We start from the raw sequence: 23,226 nt of genomic DNA on the forward strand, positions 1-23,226 counted from the left end.
TGTACCTCCTTGTTACCTGGTGTGCGGGAACGAGTCCTTGAACTAACTTGACTGTTCGTTTGCTTGTATTTTGATCGAGATTGTCTCTGGTCCTTGCCAGGACTTGGCTTACTTACCCCTGCTACAATTTCTGGCACGTTCATCCCTGTCCTGTTGGCCTGTGATGCGTCAGTCACGGCAGCTTTTCTGCAATTTAATTCCACCTCATATATGAAATAAAGTAAACACATCCATGGAGAATATGGGATGGTTTGGGCGATTTTTAACCCCCTGTCAGGAATTCTACATAGGGCTGATATGTATCTAATGATGTCAACGACATGCACTGGTGACATATTACCATCAGCTGTGACTCAATTTGAGTTTTTTAAGGCTAGCTAACAGGGTTTTCTTAATAATGGAAGTATCTGCTGTTATTTCCCCTAGATCAGAGCCTGAGTGTAATTCCCTTAGTAGGTCTACAATTTTATGTAATTCTGGGGTTATACCACCAAGAAAATTCCTGCCCCCAGAGAATTTCTTGAGAAATTCTGTCTTAAATTGCTCAAATGTTGAAGCTCTCAACAGCTTGCCTGACGAGCAAAGTGCATCGTTTTTGGTTTATTCTAGCTGAAAAAAAGCTGTTTTTCCTTTCTCATCTATAACGTGTCTCGCAACGAAATATTACTGACACTGTTCAACAAGTGTGTGTATATCAATCTTGTTTTTTCATTACCAGAAAATTGTTGAAGATCTTTGTCTTCATGAAAATAGGCACTGAAAGTGGAGTAATACTGGAATTTTGTGGAGAAGGTACTGCATTGCTGCTTGCTGCATCTGAGTTTGCCATCTTTACAGTGTTTTCCTTGCAATCGTCATTTCCAGAATATTTACGTTTTTCCTTACATTAATACTGTATGGTCTAGGTTATAGTAAATCGGTGGAAAACTATTATAAACTTCACAATCAACATCTGAAAATTCTGACCAAGTGTCATCATTTTACTTCAATATAAATTGCATCTGTTTGCTGTTTTTTATCTTCACTATCTAGTGTGTTTTTGCATCCTGATTTTGATTTTCTACTTGTTCTTGTGTCTCTGATGGTGTTTCGTAGTTTATATTATGTTTGTCGTTTTCTGATTCTTGTGTTAGGGCATTTGGTACTGCCAATGTTGATTCTTCAGGCACTAAGTTAGGTGGCTTTCTTAGCATAATGGGATTACTCACTAAATCACATTCTACATTTCTCATGATCGCCCAAAATATATATATATATATATATATATATATATATATATATATATATATATATATATATATATATATATATATATATATATATATATATATATATATATATATATATATATCCGAACCTCCGTTCCCACCCAAGGGCAGGGTGACGAGTAGCAATGTCCAGACAGCCCAAGCTTGCACAGTCCAATGGGCCACGGTACCACATTCATTCATATCTTAGCCCCAGAGGGGAGAAGGTACAGACCCTCACCGCACCACACCGCACGAGAGTCAACTGCACAGTGCAATCAGTGACATCCATAGCAGGGCCCGACAGCAGAGCTGGTTTACCCCTGTCGCATCATAATAGACCCATCCCCTTATCCGCACCTGACCAGATCAGCTGATCAGACAAATGCAGGAGAATAGCCCCTTAAGGCTCCGTCATCATTTATTCATTCACAATTATTCATTTCTGTCACACACAGCCACTCTTCCATGCTTAACAAACATCCGTCTCTCATCCAACGCTCTCTTCACACTGCCAGCCATCCTATTCGTGGTCTTCCTCTCAGTCTTACACCTCTCATATCAGATCTAGTTATCTTTTTAACCAATTGCTCATTATCATATACACTATATATATATATATATATATATATATATATATATATATATATATATATATATATATATATATATATATATATATTGTTACGGAACAGAGAGAGATAATGAACACTTCAAGTGAGAATACGAAAATCACTACTGTCCCGCAAAGTTGCAGGTTCAAAACGAAAGAGTTAGGTAAAATTACAAGTTAAAGTTTAATGCTCAAACTAACAACTAAACATTCAGGATTCATAAGGATAATGTAATGGCAAAAAAACAGGTTAAATATATGGTTAACTGCAATAGCCTCTATTAACACGAAATTAGCAAGAGTAAATTTATCTAAGTCAGCCCTGATCAATGAGAAAACCGGATAATGCTCAGTTAAAGCAAGATATATTATTACAGATACAAAATATTATTAACATTGGCTGACACCAAAAACTCTACATGAATCACAAAAACCTTACCAGGCCCACGAATCAATACCTTATGCTATACAGTACAAAAAAAAATGTAATAACAATTACACTCAAATTACACAGCAGCTAGATGGTTGGAGACTTCCTGAGCACGCACAAAAATAATAACAACTGTACAGGGGAGGACAGAGATGTGAACAAAATGAGGAGTAGATCTAAGTGGCAATTAATGCAGAGACTGAGCTCATTATAGAGGGGGCCGGCAGCGCTCGATACAACTTGCAAGAAGGACGCGCAAATGAAGGCACAGAGGACAAAGAGTTGACACTCCTGCTCTGAACAACAGAAAGAACGACTTACTCTACTACAAGGGGGAGAAGGGGGGAGTGAGGCAGAAAACGCAAGTCCGGTCACTATGGAAGCCACGAGGCGAATCGTGATAAAACATGCAGCACACTGTACGTTAGAATTATACAAAGGATGATGAAATCATAGGCTATGTAACACCTCCCCACAAAGAAAAAGAAATTTACAAAGGAAATTTCTTATTACTCAAAAACAATCTGTCTAAAGTCTAGATAAGCAATCTGCAATAACATTTTCTTTCCCCTTGACATGTTGTATGTCTAATGAATACTCCTGAAGAAGTAGACTCCATCTTGTCAATCTCTGATTTTTATCTTTATACTTACTAAGGAATTTCAGTGGGTTATGATCGGTATAAATGACTATGGGGTCAAAACCAGAACACAAATAAAATGAAAAATGCTGTAAACCCAAAATCAAGGCCAAAAGCTCTTTCTCAATAGTTGAGTAGTTCTTTTGAGGTGCAGTGAACTTCTTACCGTAATAAGATACAGGGTGTTCAATACCCTGATTATCCTCTTGCAGCAAAACAGCCCCAGCTCCTGTATCACTTGCGTCAACAACCATCTTAAAAGGCTTAGCAAAATTTGGAGTAGCGAGCACTGGCTGAATTCATAAGATAGCTTTAAGTTTACTGAAAGAGGATTCACAGTTATCGGTCCAGACAAATTTAACTCCCTTTTTCAGTAGGTCTGTAAGTGGTGATACAAGAATTGAAAAGTTAAGAACAAATCTCCCATAATAACCTACCATTCCCAAAAATCTTTGTAGCTCTTTCCTACTTTTAGGTCTGGGAAGATCACGTATAACCCGAACCTTAGCTCCTGGTGGTGCAACATGTCCATCACCAATTACGTACCCAAGGTACTGAACTTTAGCTTGACCAAACTCACACTTTGATAAATTAGCTACAAGATTAGCCTGAACCAAACGCTCAAGAAATTTACTGACATGGCATAGGTGATCTTTCCAGTTGTCACTGAAGATTAATACATCATCAATATAAACAACACACCCTGCCAAACCCTCTGTTACAACATTCATGAGCTTCTGAAAAGTGGTTGGTGCATTCTTTATACCATATGGCATTACAGAACATGCAAAAGTCTTTCCTAGTGTTACAAAACATGAGATCTCCCTAGTACGTTCAGTCATAGGTACTTGCCAGTATCCCTTTAACAAATCAAACTTACTTATGTACCTAGCCTTTCCGATCTTATCTATGCAATCTTCCACGCGAGGGAGAGGGTAAGTGTCTGTTTTGGTTATCTGATTAACACGTCTGTAGTCGATGCAAAGCTGCTGTGACCCACCTGGCTTAGGGACTAGAGTGACAGGAGAACTCCACTCGCTCTGACAGGGCTCAATCATCTTGTGGTCCAACAGGTAGCCAAGCTCCTTCTCGATGAGAGGAACTTTCACTGGGTTCACACGGTAAGGAGGCAATTTAATTGGCTTTGCGTCTCCAACATCGACATCATGCATCAAAACAGTAGTTCTTCCTGGAGTGGCACGGAACACTTGCGGGTACTCCTGCAGTAATGCCGAAAACTCCTGCCTTTCCTCGGGAGGTAGATGAGAAAGCTTAGTCTGGAGATCATTCATGATATCAGGATTCTTCCCCAAACCATCACTCAGGCTCATACTGCATGGGAGAACTTCACTTGCAGACTTGGGTGGAACAGCTACAGTGCAGACTGGGTTATTTTCGTCCCGCCTGTGATATAACTTTAGCATGTTGATGTGACAAAGTTGTTCTTTCTACGATCTGGTGTGGCGATGACATAGTTGACATCACTGAGTTTCTTCTCCACGAAATAAGGCCCACTAAACTTGGCTTGAAGAGGTTGCCCACTGACCGGTAGCAGAATCAAAACCTGATCTCCTGGCTGAAAGTGGCGTAACCCGGACTTCTTATCATACCAAGTCTTCATCTTCTCCTGAGCAGCTCCTAAATTCTCTCTCGCCAGCTGTAAAGCAGTGGACAGCCGTTCATTGAACTTCATCACATACTCCAGCAGGTTGACGTCATCTTCCTCCGACAGCCAGCATTCCTTGAGTAGCTTAAGGGGTCCTCTTACTTCATGGCCAAACAGTAGTTCAAAGGGTGAGAAGCCCAATGATTCATTTGGAGATTCTCTTGCGGCAAATACAACGAATGGAAGACCTTTATCCCAGTCTTTCTGATGTTCCAAACAGTATTTCTTGAGCATCGATTTGAGTGTTTGGTTATATCTCTCAAACGCTCCTTGGGTCTGGGGATGGTAAGCTGAAGACGTGATCTGGGTGATGCCCAACTCTTTCAGAGACTGCTTGAAAACATTTGACATGAAATTACTTCCCCAATCTGACTGTACCTCCTTGGGTAGACCAAACTTGGTGAAGAACCCTAGCTTTCCTTAACCACGTTCTTTGCTGAGATATTTCTAAGTGGAATGGCTTCAGGATAACGAGTAGCCATATCAATCAGGGTCAACACAAGAAAATCCTGAAGAAGTCTTAGGAAGAGGGCCCACAATATCCACCAACACACCGGGTGAATGGAGCCTGAAAAGGAGGAATGGGAACTAGAGGAGCAACCTTTTCGGTGTGATTACACTTCCCCACAACTTGATAGGTGTGACAAGACTTACAATACCAGGAAACATCTCTGAAGATACCTGGCCAGTAGAAGTGTTTCAAAATGCGTTCCACAGTCTTCCTAACTCCAAGGTGTCCTGCCAAACTGGAATCATGAGCCACTCTAATGATATCCTGCCTACAAACACGAGGGATGACAACTTGATGTACAACCTCCCATTCACAGTCGGCTGATGCCGTTGGGGGTCTCCACTTCCTCATAAGTACTCCTGACTTTATATAATAACAAGTAGAAGCACCAGCTGACTCTTCCTCACTGCAAGCAGAGTTAGCTAGACCTTTCAACTCAGAGTCAGCAATCTGCAACTCAACCAACTCTTGACGAGACAAATTATCAACACTACGGGGTACTGCCTCATCTGGTGAGTGGTCCAAATTAGCAAGAAAAGTGTCAGCTAGGATAACATCATCATCATCATTATCCTCTAAGTCACCAGTAACTTTAGACTTAGCCCTAGTGACAGCACATGCAGAGAACACATCAGGGACATCACAATCCTGGGTTGCAGTCACTGGTTGACTAGACAACTGAGGAGCTGGATACACTTGACTTCCACCAATATCATTTCCAAGTAATAAAGTTACACCTGACATTGGGAGTGTCTCAACCAACCCAACCATAACGGAACCATTAAGAAAACCAGACTCTAAATTCACTCTGCACAGAGGGAGAGAGAAGTAATTATTCCCTACACCTTGTAAGATTACAGTATCATCAGAGGAATTAACATTAGAGCCTAGAACACTGGTCAGCATAAGGGATTGGCATGCACCTGTATCACGATATATTTTAACTGATTTCCTGTTATTTCTGTCCAGAGGACTGACAAAACCATCAGACAGGAAATTAGCACATGAACTCTTGAGAGTGTCACCCACGTTACTGCTCAAAAGAGGAGCTTCATCATGAGAATTTAATTTACCCCTCAAAGCAGGTTCAGTTAACTCGGTTAAAGAATTCTGGGAACTCTCAAGGGTGGACACTAGACCAATTGACTGAATATTTAAAGACTCCTTTTTGTTCACATCACGCTGTCTCCTGAAACATTTCTCCGTAGTATGACCAAGCTTACTACAATAAGTACATTTACTTTTCTGAAATCTAGAGGTGGAGCTGGTATTTACTTCCTGAGAAACTTCATCTTTATTCTCTTTCCTGTTACCCGTACTCTGAGCAGAGGCAACGTACTTACTCTCAGCTTTCCTTTTTTCTTTAGAATATCTCTTATGAGTGAGAACATATTCATCAGCTAAAACTGCAGCATCAGACAAATTATCTATTCTTTTCTCATCAAGATATAGGCTTACATCTTCATTAATACACCTTTTGAAGTCCTCCAGCAAAATCATCTGCTTAAATTTATCAAAATCAGAATTTACATTCTTAGAATTTAACCACTGCTCTAATAGATCTTCTTTGATTTTTGCATACTCAACATGGGATTGCTTATCTTGCTTATAAGTTGTCCTAAATTTTACTCTATAGGCTTCAGGAACAAGCTCGTAGGCGTTAAGAATCAAGCTCTTAACTACATCATAATTATCAGATTGATCCTGATGCAAAGATGCATAAGTTACTTGAGGTTTACCGGTGAGAACAGTTTGAAGGAGTACTGGCCAATACTTTTTGGGCCAATCAAATCCTGTAGCTACCCTCTCAAACAACTGAAAAATACTTTGTTAAATCAGATTCATTAAAAGGAATGACAAGTTTAACATTTTTAGCCACATTAAAATTATCAGAGCTAGATGATCCAGTTCCACCTTGTTTCAGGCGATACTCACGGTCTGCCTGAATCCTAGCAAGTTCAATTTGTGCCTGAGCCTGTGTCTGTGCCTCCTGAATACGAGCCTGAGACTCAGCCTCCTTAGCACGAGCCTGAAACTCAGCCTCCTTAGCACGAGCCTTCTGCAGGGCTAGCTGTAACTTTGCTATTTCAATCTGCGTTTGCTCATCTGGAGGAGTTACATTAAACAAGCTTTTATTAATCATGTCAACAATTTGATCTTTAGAATGATGAGAGCGAACAGCAATTCCCAATTGTTGAGCAACAAGCTTAAGTTCATTCTTTGTTCTGTTTTCTGCATCACACACTGTTTGCACATTTGACAAAAAATCTTTGGCTTCATCCAGAGTAGTAATAGCAGACATCATGAATAAATCACAGTCAGAAAATATCAAGCAATATCCTTATGATAATATCCTGATAAGAGGTCGCCAAATTTATGTTACGGAACAGAGAGAGATAATGAACACTTCAAGTGAGAATACTAAAATCACTACTGTCCCGCAAAGTTCCAGGTTCAAAACGAAAGAGTTAGGTAAAATTACAAGTTAAAGTTTAATGCTCAAACTAACAACTAAACATTCAGGACTCATAAGGATAATGTAACGGCAAAAAAATAGGTTAAATATATGGTTAACTGCAATAGCCTCTATTAACACGAAATTAGCAAGAGTAAATTTATCTAAGTCAGCCCTGATAAATGAAAAAAGCGGATAATGCTCAGTTAAAGCAAGATATATTATTACAGATACAAAATATTATTAACATTGGCTGACACCAAAAACTCTACATGAATCACAAAAACCTTACCAGGCCCACGAATCAACACCTTATGCTATCCAGTACAAGAAAAAATGTAATAACACTTATACTCAAATTACACAGCAGCTAGATGGTTGGAGACTTCCTGAGCACTCACAAAAATAATAACAACTGTACAGGGGAGGACAGAGATGTGAACAAAATGAGAAGTAGATCTAAGTGGCAATTAATGCAGAGACTGAGCTCATTATATAGGGGACCGGCAGAGCTTGATAGAACTTGCAAGAAGGACGCGCAAATGAAGGCACAGAGGACAAAGAGTTGATAATCCTGCTCTGAACAACAGAAAGAACGACTTACTCCACTACAAGGGGGAGATGGGGGGAGTGAGGCAGAACACGCAAGTCCGGTCACTATGGAAGCCACGAGGCGAATCGTGATCAAACACGCAGCACACTGTACGTTAGAATTATACAAAGGATGATGAAATCATAGGCTATGTAACTTTATATATATATATATATATATATATATATATATATATATATATATATATATATATATATATATATATATATATATATATATATATATATATATAATTGTTTGGTTCGCTAACTAAGTGTTAGAATACTATGGATAGTCATGTAAGTGATGACGTGCTAACTAATAGAACCTTGGTCAGAATATATCAACTCACAAAAACAGTAGTGAAGCTACAGTCGTTGTGTGAGGCGTGGCGAGGAAGATGTTGATGTTGCTCTAGTTCAACACGTCAGCATCGTGTGGTCATTACTGCTGGGTCAACACGCTCGCCTCTTGTGGTGGTGAAGATGCTGGTGGTGGGGATAAGTGGTGGAAGTCTTGGTGGGGTGGTGCAGTAGGGGGTATTCAGCTGTGCTGTGCTTAACTCAACTGTCACACAGTTCACTCACTTCCTTGCTCGCTTCTTCTTCTTCTGCTTAACTTGTAGTGTTTGATTTTTCTTACTTGTTGAGATTACCTTGTAGGCTTTTAGAGTTGTCGATAGACGTAGTTTATCGTTGCTATTGTTTCTCGTAAATCATGGATCTGTGGATGAGGTGGTTAGGAGCGGTTAGAGGCGAAGTTATGTGTCGTCTATGCTCCGCCAGCTCTTGCTCTCTGCTTAGCTTTTTTGTTTTGTTTTGTTTTGTTTCTTGTTACATGTGATTGTGTTAAGTCGCCAAACTGATCGTAGTTGGTTCGTTTACGGCTGTTCTTTACCGCTGTAGCGGTTCAGCAGAGTAATCTGCTGTGTAAAAACTTGTTAGGCGTGGTATGACCGTAGTTGGTTCCTTGTTATAACTGTCACCAATCACAATGAGCATGTGGAGAGATAGGGAGGTTGATTGTAGATCATCGAAGCACTGCCAGAATATGGTTGTGAGGCGTCATATGGCTTGAATTTGTCGCTGCTTAGTAAAATGGTGTGTCGTCAGCTAGAGTGAATAGTTAGGTCTCTCTCTCTCTCATTCTCATCTTCCTCTTTTGTGTATCATAAGCGAGGTGAGTTACAGAGCACTCTCTGGTTACGGAGAATATTGTACACAGTTATATCGAAATGTGATTTACAGTGTAAAGTAACTTGACGACAAAATCTCCTAGCTAACCCTATTTTTTTTTTTTTTTTTTTGCAAAGAAGAAGGAACCAACGGCCAGGAGCCTGCAAACCGTTCCCTCAAAGAAAAAACAAAAAAATACAAAAGAGAGCCAAATTCAAGATCTGTTCATATCAAGATGCCTGGACACACTGCGTTTGAAAGACTGAAGATCATAGGAAGTAGGAAATACAGGCAGAGGGAGACAGTTCCAGAGTTGATATGTTGTATAGATTAAGGAGAGTTGGAGACAAAGGAGATCAGGGTTTGTTGCTAGACGGGTCCTTCGCGCCCTTTGTAGAGGTGGAGGGATGCAAGCAGACAGTCCAGAGGAACAGTGACTATTGAAGAAGCGATAAAAAAGAGATAAAGATGCAAAAGTGCGACGAAGAGGCAGAGGTTGAAGGGAGCCAGTAAGAGGAGGAGAGTGAATGAGACTCCACCCTATGGAGAAGAGCTATATGTGGGGAGCCTCCCCATAGATGAGAGTTGTACTCCACACAGGGGCGGATAAAACCCCTGTATAGGGTCAACAACTGTGCAGGGGTAAAGAAGGTATGGAGTCAGCTTAGCACACCTAATCTCTTGGAATCAGATTTTACAAGAGATGTAATACGATCTTTCCAAGATAAGTCCCGTGAAAATGAAACCCCAAGTGTGTTTAAGGACGATACATGATTAAGCTGTATAGTATTAAACATTAGTGGGTATTCCTGTGGAAGATTCTGTTGAGTTGATATGTGTAAGAACTGAGTCTTCAGTGAATTAAAAACAAGATTATTTTTACCCCAGTCAGAGATACGAGTCAAGTCAGACATTAGATGTGCCATAGCCTCATCTCCTGTGTATTGAAGTAACTGCTGAGATGGACACTGCGAGAGCCGAATGGAAAGGTGAAGGGTGGAATCATCAGTGTATGAGTGGATAGGGTTAGATGTAGAGCTTAGAAAGTCATTGATGAATAAGAGAAACAGAATTCGTGATAGGATAGAGCCCTGAGGAACATCACTGTTGATAAATTTAGAAGAACGATGACCTTCTACAACAGCTGCTATAGAACGACCAGAAAGGAGGCTATAGATGAATGTATAGATTGAAGGATAGAAACCGTAAGAGGGCAGTTTGGAAATTAAAGATTTATGCCAGACTCAGTCGAAGGCCTTCGAGATCTCAAGTGCAATGGCAAAGCTTTCGCCAAAGTACCGAAGGGAGGATGACCAGGAATATGAAAGGTAGGTGAGAGGATCGCCAGTGGAGCATCCCTGACGGAACCCATACTGACGGTCAGAAAGAAGTTTTGATAAGAAAGATGCTTTAAAATTTACCTATTAAGAATAAACTCAAAAACTTGTCAGACACAGGATGTTAAAGCAATTGGGCGATAGTTACAGGGTTGGGAATGGTCACCCTTCTTTGGGACTGGCTGTATGAAAGCAAACTTCCAGCAAGAGGGAAAGGTACAAGTTGATAGACAAAGGCAAAAGAGTTTACCTATGCAGGATGTTAGCACAGAAGCACAGTTCTTGATGACAACAGGAGGGACTCCATCAGGTCCCTATGCCTTGCTAGTACTAAGGCCAGTGATGGCAAAAAATACATCAGCTGAAGAAAGTTTAATGTCAGCCATGAGGAAGTTAGAGGGGAGGAAGTGATGGAGGAACAGCACCAGAGTCGTGTAATGTGGAATTGTACGAGAAAGTCTGAGCGAAGAGATCTGCTTTATCAGTAGAAAAAATTGCTACAGAACCATCTGAGTAGAAAAGAGGAGGGAAAGATGATGAGATGAAGTTGATGGAAAGGTTCTTGGCAAGGTGTTAGGAGCGCGAAGAATTCGAGTTTGAGAGCTGAGAGCATATAGTACGGATGAAATTATTTTTAGCACAGCAAAGAACAGACTTAGCACGATTCCGGTTAGACACCTAAACAAGATGTGATTCAGGGATGGGTTTTTCCGGTACCTATTATAGGCCCTGTCCTTATTGTGGACAGAATTAGAACAAGCATGATTAAACCAAGGCTTTCTTGCATTAGTCAAAGGATATGAGAAGAGAATGTATGTTTTCATCCCCGAGAGAATACCCTCTGCAATGTGCAAGGCACACTCAGATGGCTCCCTGCCATGGAAGCAGTAATCATTTCAGGGAAAATCAAAAGTGTAGTGCTGGAGGGCCTCCCAACCCGCAGCTCCAAAAGTGCCACAACCGACGTTTCTTTGGAGGGTCCACAGGCAGTACTGGAGTGATAGGAAAGGTCAAGGTAGTAAGGTTGTGATAAGAGCAGCCCAATGGAGAGGAAAGATTAACAGTGTGAGCAGATGGATTAGTTGCAAGGAAGAGGTCAGATATGCTGGAGCTCTCTCCAAGGCAGTCAGGGATATGGGAAGGGTGTTGTACAAGCTGCTCTAGGTCATTAAGGATAGAAAAGATGTAGACTTGTTCACCAGGTGGATCAGTGAAAGTAGTGGAGAGCCAAAGGTGGTGGTTAACATTGAAATCTCGTAGAATGGAGATGTCAAAGAACGGAGAAATGGATAGAATGTGTTCCTTCGTAGAAGTAAGATAGTCGAAGAATTTTTCATAGTCAGTAGATTAAGACGATAAGTAAACAGCACAGATATATTTAGTCAGAGAATGACAGGAAAGCCGAAGCCAGAGAGTAGAGAATTCAGAAGAATCAAGTTCAGGAACACGAGAGCAAGATAAGTCGTTGTGTACATATACACAACAGCCACCTTTGGGTTTGAAATGAGTATAAAGTAGGAGGATACAGAAAAGGGTTTGCTATCAGTTGTCTCAGACAGCTGAGTCTCAGTTAAGAAGAAAAGGCAGGTTTTAGACGAGGAGAAGTGGTGCTGAACTGAGAGAAAGTTAGGGAAAAGGCTGCAAATGTTGCAGAAATGAAGAAGGGAGTCAGACAGTGGTTCCAGGCAGCTGGTTGAGTCGTCACCGGGAGAGGGCCCTTCCGCTCTCAATTGTGTTCTTGGGCCTTCTCTAACCCCATCTGACCTGAAGGGAATCTCTTCGACATTATATGCAGTTTGGAGAGGATGTGTGTATGTGTGTCATGTAGTGTCTAGTAGATTTCCATTTGCGTGGACAAAGCGACTGGAGCTGGTTACCCCAAGTGTTTGAGTAAGTCATGAAATTCTTAGTTGTCTGTACTACAAAGATATTGTTTGAGGTACTTAATATGTTAAGACATTCTTGATGGTTTGGTGCAACAAGATTGTTGATATACATTATGTGGATTTACATTCCTAGTGAGGAGCTGTGTGTGTCGTCTCCCTCAGACACTACATCCTGCATATTGTTATATGAGATATATAGAAGTGCCTACATAATGCCTACATCTCCAATGCACCCAACCCAACCCCACCATTACCCTACTACACCTCACCCAACCCCACCATTACCCCACTCCACCCCCGAACCCCATCATTATCCCACTGTACACCACCCAACCCCATCATTGTCCCACTGTACCCCACGCAACCCCATTATTATCTGACTGCAACCATTGCACCCCACCAAACCCCATCATGACCTCACTGTATCCCACCCAACCCCACCATTACCTCACTGCACCCCACCAAACACCTTAATCCTGTAAGAGGTGGCTGCAAATAAATCGCCCACACGTTGCCCTTGATTCTGCCATTTGGCTGTCCTCCATCCAAATCACACTCTTCTTTCTCACTTATCTCTCCACTCCACCAGTCTCATCCTTGGTCTCTCCCTCCTCCTCTTCCTATCAATCTTCTCCTCATACACACTTCTACTCTGTCTCTCGTTCTCCGTCTTTTCCACCCGATCCCTCCATCTCATCCTTGGTCGATCCTTATTACTCTCTCGGAGGAACTCGAGCCAGTTTTCCATAAGGTCGTCGTGGTCTATGTCTGTGATAACAACAGTTGGCCTGACACTGAGGGGTAAGGGTTGCAACCAACAATACTAGGACTACAACACACACCTGCTTCCCCATCTTCTTCCTCCGGTCTTGGGCAACTGCAATGTAGAGAGATTGATGTTGATTCCTTGGCGCTTCTGAGTGTTCTGTTGTTCTCGGCCTGGCTCAATACAGGTCAATTCGTCACTGCCTTCATTAGTGACCCATATTTGTCATGCTGTTCTTTTCCATTCAATGAATAGTAAGCTTATTAGTGTTAATGTTAAAAAAAAAATATATATTTTGTATTGAGCTGTAGATAATTTATTACTTCTCTACTTTCACTTAAGACAGTTTATTTCTTGAAGAAGGAATAAAATAAAAGAGACCCTTGAAAAATATAAGGAAAGACGCCAGTGATATCATGACCAAGTAATTCATTATTCAAGAAGAGCAGTATTAATGATGTACTTTTAATGCAGTCCTATAGAGTGGCTCACCAGGGGATAATAAAATCATCCATTACAACACGTCAGTCATTGGTGAATTTTTAGTTGATGCCAGTGTCACTTTTAATTGCCTCATAATTGTTACGTTCATATTTGAAAACAATATACTATGGGATTTACTGATTCAAGCATAAGTTTGTATTTGATTATCTGTTTTGGACGGAATAAAGGTAGTGTGATCAAAAGCCTTGAAAATGACATACAAAAATAATTTTGCAGTGATAGTTTTTCCCCACCCTTCACGGGAGGGAAGTGGATGGCTCCTAGGGGCACTGGAATATATAAATATTTTTAACCAGGGGAAACAAGAAATTCTCCACAGTGGTAGACCTTCAGGCCAGGTTCAGGCAGGGTGGGACCGCGGAAGATTGTCCCTTACGGGGGTGGGAACACATTAGCCCTACGGGTCCTGGGTAATACCGTGCTGGTTTGAGCGGCCTTTTTTTTTTTTTTTTTTTTTTCCTACGATGACGAAATTTGCACAGTGGTAAGTCTACACCTACAGTATATCAAGTGTTAGGCAGGGTGGGACTTCACAGTCCCCAGTGGGGAGCAACAAAGCCAGTATGCATGGCTTTTTCCCCTCCGAATACAAAATTATGTGCAGTGATAGACCTCTGCCCCTTCCAGGTTTTTACCTGAAAGTGACCTTGGTGGGGCCTGCTCCCCTCCAGAAAATTATTCTTTTATTTCCATGAAAGTATTTCACGGTGGTTACGGCTCTCAAAAATACCTATGTCTTGTTCTGACGTGTCTTTCTTTCTCTGCAGTACTTATTTGCTCCCTCTTTCTCCACATTTACAATAGTCATTCTCTCTTCTCTTTCGACCCTCCCACTGTTCTCAAAATTCATTTTTACTTCCGAAAGATATATTTTTCATCTTCTTTTGCTTACCTCTTTACCTGTCTAACTCTGCGTTTCCATGCACTCCTTTACACTCTTTTCCATGATCTTGTTTATTAATTTCAATAATTTTCGTGTATATTTTCACCCCCCCTGTTTCCAGACATCTCAGGGTTCTCAAACGTTCTTTTCCCCTCTTGTTTACCTCTTTCTACTCTTCTCCTCTGTATTTTCAACCATTCTTTTTGTATTTTTCTGTCCTTTTTACTTCTTTCCATTTCTTTTATAAACATTATGTCAGCATTACAGTTTTCAACCACCTCTCCTGGATCAGATCTAAAATTATGCCACTTTTTTTTTCTTCTTTTGAATCTTTCGTCATCGTCATCATCATACACATTCTTCTACGATGTCCCTCTGCGAACGATCTGAGAAATGCTGTACATATTTCGCGTTTCTTCCACAACTATCTTCATATTTCTTTCACTCCATACAATAGTTTCCATCATCATCATCATCTGTGTTTTGCATCCTCTTTTTTATGCTTTTCCACAGCATTGTATAATTTAAACAATCCCTTTTTGCCACCATGTCATAAGATTCTCTGTTTATGTATTTTCTACTTTTTCTTATTCTCTTTCATCAGGTTTATACACATTTCCATTAACCACTAGTTTTGTTTCATCTTTCTTTTTTTTTTTTTTTCCTCCATCTTCGTTTTTCATTTCCCACTTCTTCCTGTTTTCAACCTTGTCTTTCTTTGCTTGGTCACATCTGCTTCTCCCTATGTACGTCGTCTTTTGTCTTTACTACTTCTCTTCTGTTCATTCTTTTATATACTTTAATCATGCTCTCTCTCTCTCTCTCTCTCTCTCTCTCTCTCTCTCTCTCTCTCTCTCTCTCTCTCCCTGACATGCGCTTCTGTGTGTGAGAGAGGGTGGATGGGGAGGAAGGCGCAAAGTAACAATATACCACACGCAAATGGAAAATCACTAAACTGTATTGTGGTGTTTCCTCTAAAAGTGAATCTGTTTTTTGCCACAACACAACGTAAGTCAAGTGCCAGTTTGTCACGTGTCGGTCCTACAATGACCCTTCTTACTGCAACTTGGCCTTAAACTGCCATCTCTTCATCTTGAATACCGGACTGTAACAAGAGCTTGGCACTAGAGCTTGCTAGTCACAAAGAAGTGCTATGGAAAGAAGAGTCAAAGTACTACCTTATTCTGCCACTGAAGTACGTGAAATACACTGCAAAAGGACGAAATCTCCGCCTGGTTAAAGTGAATGAATTGTAGTGGTGATAACGGTGTTATTTAAAGCTGTATATTATAACAATATTTTATTTGTTGAAGAATCAATCAGATCACACTCATATGTTCCTGCTAATCATCAGCTTCATCAAGAGTCAGTAAATGATCAAGGTGTAGTATCCTACAGATATATCAAACTGACTTACAGTATTTTCAGTGTTTGTCAGTCTAACTCACACATGCAAGCCAGCCTAATATATACTCCCTCTCCCTCTTTATACCATATGGAACCTTGTCCTTGTCCTTGCTGATGTAGCTTATTCTTGGCATGACTTATAAGCCATATAAATAAGGTCCACGCAACAGTAATAATTCTTTTAAATGTAAATTTAAGGCCAATGAACATCCTCACTACGATGTCTTGTCAATGAAAAGATGTTAAGGAGACTCCTATTCTAGAGAAGTACAGGTTCAGGTGCGTTTAGGAAGAGGTGAGGGGAGCTCCAAAAAGGTACGAGAGGATAAAGATGTGGGAGAGGAGGTGGGAAGAGAAGAAGAGTGTGAGGAGACTTGAGAGAGGGGGTGGAAAGTATAAGACATCGGGGGGAGTGGAAGGAGGGTGGATGGGTTTGTAGAGAGGAATTATAGTGCTGGATGGCTGGGTGCAGTCATGGATTCTACTGCGTTAATTTCTTTGCATCATTCTCCGTGATGACGCCAGCTTCCAGGGCCTTCTGCACAAAATCAGCGATGGTGTCGTCCTTCACCTTGGAGCTGTCAGTGGTCACGGCTGCCACGCAAGATATGTCAAGTAAACCATTAGTTCCATATCACTGACAATTGTTTAGTCTTACTGAAAAAACTCGCACAACAGGATGCGAGTTACAGAATATGTATATTAGTTTTGATCATCACGTATTAAACTGATACATATAATAGGATAACATCTGACACTGCCAACACTAAAGCTGAATTGTTGCTAAATAGTCGATCTAACAAAACAAACTATTCCTGTAAAAAAAAAAAATCTAAAACAGCTACGTTTTGTCTTGTGGATATAATTATTAAGTTTTGTGCACTAAAGATAAGTTAAAACAGTGGTGCTTACTTTACAGAACTTTAACACCTTCAGGAAATCTTTGGTGAACGTTATTGACATCATTGGCCTGGTACAGAAATCACAGCATTAAAAAAAAAGTATGTGTGATATGCTAACATATACGGGCAGTGTATAAAAAGAGATATTTCATTAGCAAAAAGAAAAAAAAAAACGTTAACTCGGCATGGTAAGCTTCAAAGAAAAAAAGAACATCTTAATCTGAATGGTGAGTAAAAAAACAACTGACTTTTGAGAAATACATTCTATCTTTTGCCATCTTTACTACCATATTCATCACACCGACAACCACAGTTACCACCAACCACCACATTCGTCACCGTCCATCACATACACCATCAACAACCAAACTCACTAATAACCATCACTGCCACCATCATCCACCATCTTCACCAATATCCACCACAATCACTACCACTATGTCCAATTTAACGGCATAAAATTGCCATCTCGAGCTTGAATGTTGAGCTGTAACAAAAGTGAAACACCAAAGTATGATGCCAGTCACGAGGAAGTAAGCAATGGAAACTAAGCTACAAAAGGATGAAAACTTCCAGTAAGTAAAGAGGGACGAAATAAATCCCACCTACCCTCGCCAGTTACAGAGGTCCAGCCGGGGCAAACAACGATGCCGCGGTAAGTGTCATGTGATTTGACCTGATTGTAGTGGCAAGAGTGACCCAGGATCACCACCTGACCATTCTGGCGCCATCCTATGCTAAAGACAGAGGAGGAACTCGGATATGAAGTACAATCAGTTGGTATACAGGAAAATAAAGTTTTAAAATGACGAATTCACTTGATTAGTAAACTAGATCAACTTAAATGCCAAGAATTCATATCAGATGCAATATAATCAGTTGAAATATATAGGAGAAAGGCGTAGTGTAAACATGTTTGACTTTTCACTTTAAAATTCACTTGTGTTATAAAGGTCATGGACATGTAAAAAAGAAATATGCATTGGACCGAAGGCATATTGAATATCTAGTAATTATCTGAAATGTTAATAAGTAAGTTAACGTAAAAGAATCAAATAGATGGTAGTGTAATGAATTCTATATTTACTTAAAATGTGGGGATTATACCAAAAATAAACAAATATTTGAAAATGGATTACAATCGACATTTTTATAATCAATCACATAAAAAGTAACTCAATCACTTGAATATCCTTTGGAATTATACAGTGGAAAAGATCCTTATTTACCGATGTGTTTATAAGCAGCATAACGGGGACTTGATATCAAGCTAAATCATTTTAAACATTGTGACCAAGAATTAAGAGCATTTTTACATCCAGCTAATACCATATCATTTCATTTAGTTCATGTAACTCATTAAAGGCCAAGTATCAGTTCTTTTACTCAGTGTATTTTTACTTTTATTTTTCATTTTGGCGATACAAGACATTATACAGTACCGGAAAAACCCTTTTCCTGAAAGAGTTATTAATGGATACACTGTATTTATTCCCTACACTTAAAAAAAAAAAATCACCAAGTTTAACAAGACTGTCTAGAAATAGCAAGATTGTACTATAAAAAAAAAAAGAAAAAAAAAAAAAAAGAGGCCCTGAAACTGAACACGTTAAATCAATTTTTCTTACTGGAAACCAAGGCTAAATCCCTGGCACTGAGTGACAGCCAGTGCAAACAGAACGACTGCCACCAGACACAGCGTCGGCTTCCCCATCTTCCTTCTCAAGCAGCTTCAGTAAAGAGGACGTTCAACACTCGTTGGTGTCTTGAGGTGTTCTGGTGTTACACACTGCCAGGTTCGTTATATATACCCACACCCTGCTGCCCTCTGTGGTTACCCAAAGCTACCAGACTGTTCTTTTTCGTCACCATATCATTGAGTATATTTGGGTGGATTTTAAATATTTCATTATTGTCCTATGCAACACTAAATATTGCTACGGGGAATGCATCACTATTCTCCTTTTTCAGCTAAATACTACAGATTAATCTGAGTAGCACCTGAAACTCTAGTTCTTGAATAAAAAACGGAATTTTAAAAATATATATAATGGGGAAGGCACCAATGTCAAACTCATTACTGGCAATGAATAAACGAATAATTACTAATTCATTGCTAGGAGTATTAAGCAGTATTGAGGTAGGGTTGGACAGGCACATCTGGAGGTTAAAAAAAAAAAAAAAGTGCATTACTGAGACAAACATTTTTGACATCTTGATCAATACCACCATAATTTTAATTGCTTTCATAATGCTTGGATTCAGAGGAAAAGCAGTGCTCAGAGTGGATTTTATTCAAGATGAAATTAATGTTTTATTATCTCTATTGACCTAAATGAAGGTCCGGGTATCACAGGCCATTGAAAGTGATGGACTATGAATTCTTTAATTTCTTGTACCGTATTATGACTAATTCTTGCAATTTGTACATGGTTTTATGCAACTTTTAAAACTCTGTGGTAGTGAAAGATTTAACATAAGCTATGTCAAATCCCTGCAGTTCGAAAAGTATCTCCTAAGCAAGCCAAAATACTTCGAAAGTAGCAAAGGTAAAATATAAACGACATGCATTGGTTCACGTGGATGAAGTAATATCCACAATGGTTAATTACGCCATACAAGAAACAATAGCAATAAATAATTTTGCATTATTAGATATAAATATCCCTACTATTTTTTTTTCCTGTCGGTGAAAATGTAAATCAAATATCCGTTTGCGATCACCACAAAAATATTATGAAGAAAGTATTAAAATTTTCATTGCACAGTCCATATATTCTTTCTCGACCAACTTTCCTACCCACTTTTTTTTTTATTGGGATACAGTTTATATCACCAGTTTGCTAAATATTTGTTCAGTGCCATAAAATCAATACCCACATTTGTGAAAATTTTCACTGCACAATGTATATATTCTTTTTCGACCGACTTTCCTACCCACTTTTTTTTTATTGGGATACAGTTTATATCACCAGTTTCCTAAATATTTGTTCAGTGCTATAAAATCAATAACCACAGTAAAACTGTGCACCTCACTTTACAGCAGGAGACTAACGGCATCTCTAGCACTAGCACAGAAAGCCCTGGTGTAGGTAGACCATGTTTTAATTTTCCTTTCATGTTCCTGGCCTCCTACACACCAGGGATCATGGTCACTCAGGCCCAGCAGGGAAATGGGCTGTGAGAAGGACCTACTGACTGGTCTCTGCCAGGGAATGATTGGAATTCCTGTGTCGACTGGCCCTTGAAGCCAGAGTGCATCATGTTACCAACCACGGTTTGAACATGTTAAAATGAGAATAAATGCCTTCTGACTTCCATTGTCTGGTATGAACATGGTGCTTCCTTGACTGAATTTAATTTTCAAGTTATGTGTCAAAATCGCCAGAATAAGGAGCAGCCAAGGGACCATCAAAATTACATGGCTGCAGTTCTGTAATGGCTGGTCAGACTCATCTCAATGGCAGGCAAATCTCAGTTACTATCAGTGAACACGGGCATTCTTTTAAACGAACCCCACATGAATTTACTGAGCAGAGTAAATTATCAGCAGACATCAGAGGATTTAATTCTCTCTCAACATTTGACGCATCAGTAACATCAAATTTTTTGTGGTTTAGTTTTGCAATGATGCAGGTAATGTGTCAGAATAAAAAAAAAAAATGTTTCCAAGCCACTCAAGTTATTTTCTTTTGCGTGATGGAGGAACACAAGGGATAAAAAAGATATAACTGGACACTGTACTTCTCAGAGTCAGAAGAGACATGGCGGAAGCTTGTGCCTAAGGTGTCATGTTTTGCTAATTTTCGTTTCTCCTGTCTCCTGAGGATTTTTGGCTGTAAGTCTGATACGGTCATTGAAAAGCTCTCATAATTCAGTGTCGACCAAGCATCTTCAACAGTAATAGTATTGTCCAAAGTTTCAGCTTACAAGGCTAAGAATATAATTAAATAATGTTTTTTTTTTTTCATTTACAATGCAGTGAGGTAGTTACTGTCTACGAGAAAAGAGTTACAGGAAAAAGGAATTGCAGGTGTATCAGAAAAACTTGTTATATGACCCTAAAGAGAAAAGAGGAAAATATAGCTGTGGAAGCAAGGTGCGAATGAGAATGGAATACACATTGAATGAATTGGAAACTATTGTAAGAATCAGATCAATATATGGGAACATGGGGGACGAAAGTTGAGAAACACATATGAAAATACACCACAACTGGTGACGACGAGGTGATAGGCAGGTACAGTGTCGGGGAGAGGAACGCTGAAGGTCAGATGGTTATTGATTTTTCAAAACGTATGGAGATGGCTGTAGTAAACACTTATTTCAAGAAGAAGGAGGGGCACAGGATTAAGTATAAGAGTGGGGGAAGGAAGTCGCAGATAGATTATATCCTATGCAGGAGATGCAATTTGAGAGAATTCAGTGATTGTAAGGCACTGCCAGGGGAGAGTGTAGCAAGACAGCATAGGGTGTTGGTGGGAAAGATGAGTTTGAAAGTGAAGACAAGGAGGAAAGTGAGAGCTGAACCAAAGATTAGGTGGTGGAAACTGAAGGAGCAAGACTTCAGTAGTAAATTTTGGGATGAAGTGAGCCAGGCTTTCGGAGGCAGGGAAGACGAGGACGGATGGGCAATTATCTCGGAAGTGGTGCGGGAGAAAGCCATGAAGGTACTTGGGGTGACATCGGGACAGAGGAGAGAAGACAAGGAGACTTGGTGGTGGAATGAGGAAGTACAGGATAGCATAAATAGGAAGAAGCAGTCAAAGAAGAATATGGATAGTGTTACGGAACAGAGAAAGATAATGTACACTTTAAGTCAGAATACTAAAAATCACTACTGTCCCGTAAAGTTCCAGGTTCAAAACAAAAGAGTTAGGTAAAATTACAAGTTAAAGTTTAATGCTCAAACTAACAACAAAACATTCAGGACTCATAAGGATAATGTAATGGTAAAAAACAGGTTAAATATATGGTTAACTGCAATAGCCTCTATTAACACGAAATTAGCAAGAGTAAATTTATCTCAGTCAGCCCTGATAAAATGAGAAAACAAGATAATACTCAGTGAATGCAAGATATATTATTACAGATACAAAATATTATTACCACTGGCTGATAATATGAATTACAAAAACTTTACTAGGCCTACGAATCAACACGCTATGCTATACAGCACAAGAACAAAATGCAACAACACTCATACTCAAATTACACAGCTGCTAGATGGTTGGAGACTTCCTGAGCACTCACAATAATAACAACTGTACAGGGGAGGACTGAGATGTGAGCAAAACGAGAAGTAGATCTAAGTGGCAATTAATGTAGAGACTGAGCTCATTACATAAGGGCCGGCAGAGCTTGATGCAACTTGTAAGAAGGACACGCAAATGAAGCCATAGGGGACAAAGAGTTGACAATCCTGCTCCGAACAACAGAAAGAACGACCTACTCTACTATAAGGGTAGAAGGGGGGAGTGATGTAGAACACGCTCGTGATCAAACATGTAGCATACTGTATGTTAGAATTACACAAAGGATGATGAAATCATAGGCTATGTAACACCTCCCCACAAAGAAAAAGAAATTTACAAAGGAAATTTCTTATTATTCTAAAACAATCTGCCTAAAGTCTAGATAAGCAATCTGCAATAACATTTTCTTTCCCCTTGACATGCTGTATGTCTAATGAATACTCCTGAAGAAGTAGACTCCATCTTGTCAATCTCTGATTTTTATCTTTAAACTTACTAAGGAATTTCAGTGGGTTATGATCGATATAAATGACTATGGGGTCAAAACCAGTTCACAAATAAAATGAAAAATGCTGTAAACCCAAAATCAAGGCCAAAAGCTCTTTCTCAATAGTTGAGTAGTTCTTTTGAGGTGGAGTGAACTTCTTACTGTAATAAGATACAGGGTGTTCAATACCCCGATCATCCTCTTGCAGGAAAACAGCCCCAGCTCCTGTTTCACTTGCGTCAACAGCCATCTTAAAAGGCTTAGCAAAATTTGGAGTAGCGAGCACTGGCTGACTTAATAGGATAGCTTTAAGTTTGCCGAAAGAGGATTCACAGTTATCGGTCCAGACAAATTTAACTCCCTTTTTCAGTAGGTCTGTAAGTGGTGATACAAGAATTGAAAAGTTAAGAACAAATTTCCTGTAATAACCTACCATTCCCAAAAATCTTTATAGCTCTTTCCTACTTTTA

At 39.7% G+C, this 23,226-nt stretch overlaps 1 protein-coding gene across 1 annotated transcript; it reads right to left on the reverse strand.

The window, feature by feature from the left end:
* Window positions 1-16,593: 16,593 nt before the first annotated feature.
* On the reverse strand, window positions 16,594-18,728 carry LOC145409896 (anti-lipopolysaccharide factor-like). Its single transcript, XM_080280161.1, has 3 exons — window positions 18,643-18,728; window positions 17,624-17,751; window positions 16,594-16,706 (listed from the first exon to the last, which is right to left on the reverse strand). The coding sequence occupies exons 1-3, from the start codon at window positions 18,726-18,728 to the stop codon at window positions 16,594-16,596; spliced, it is 327 nt and encodes a 108-aa protein (XP_080136287.1).
* Between the last annotated feature and the right edge of the window lie 4,498 nt (window positions 18,729-23,226).

This window comes from Coenobita brevimanus, chromosome 83 (genome assembly GCF_032717465.1).
Source record: "Coenobita brevimanus isolate Jiangsu-jjx chromosome 83, ASM3271746v2, whole genome shotgun sequence".
NCBI classification, from domain to species: Eukaryota; Metazoa; Arthropoda; class Malacostraca; order Decapoda; family Coenobitidae; genus Coenobita; species Coenobita brevimanus.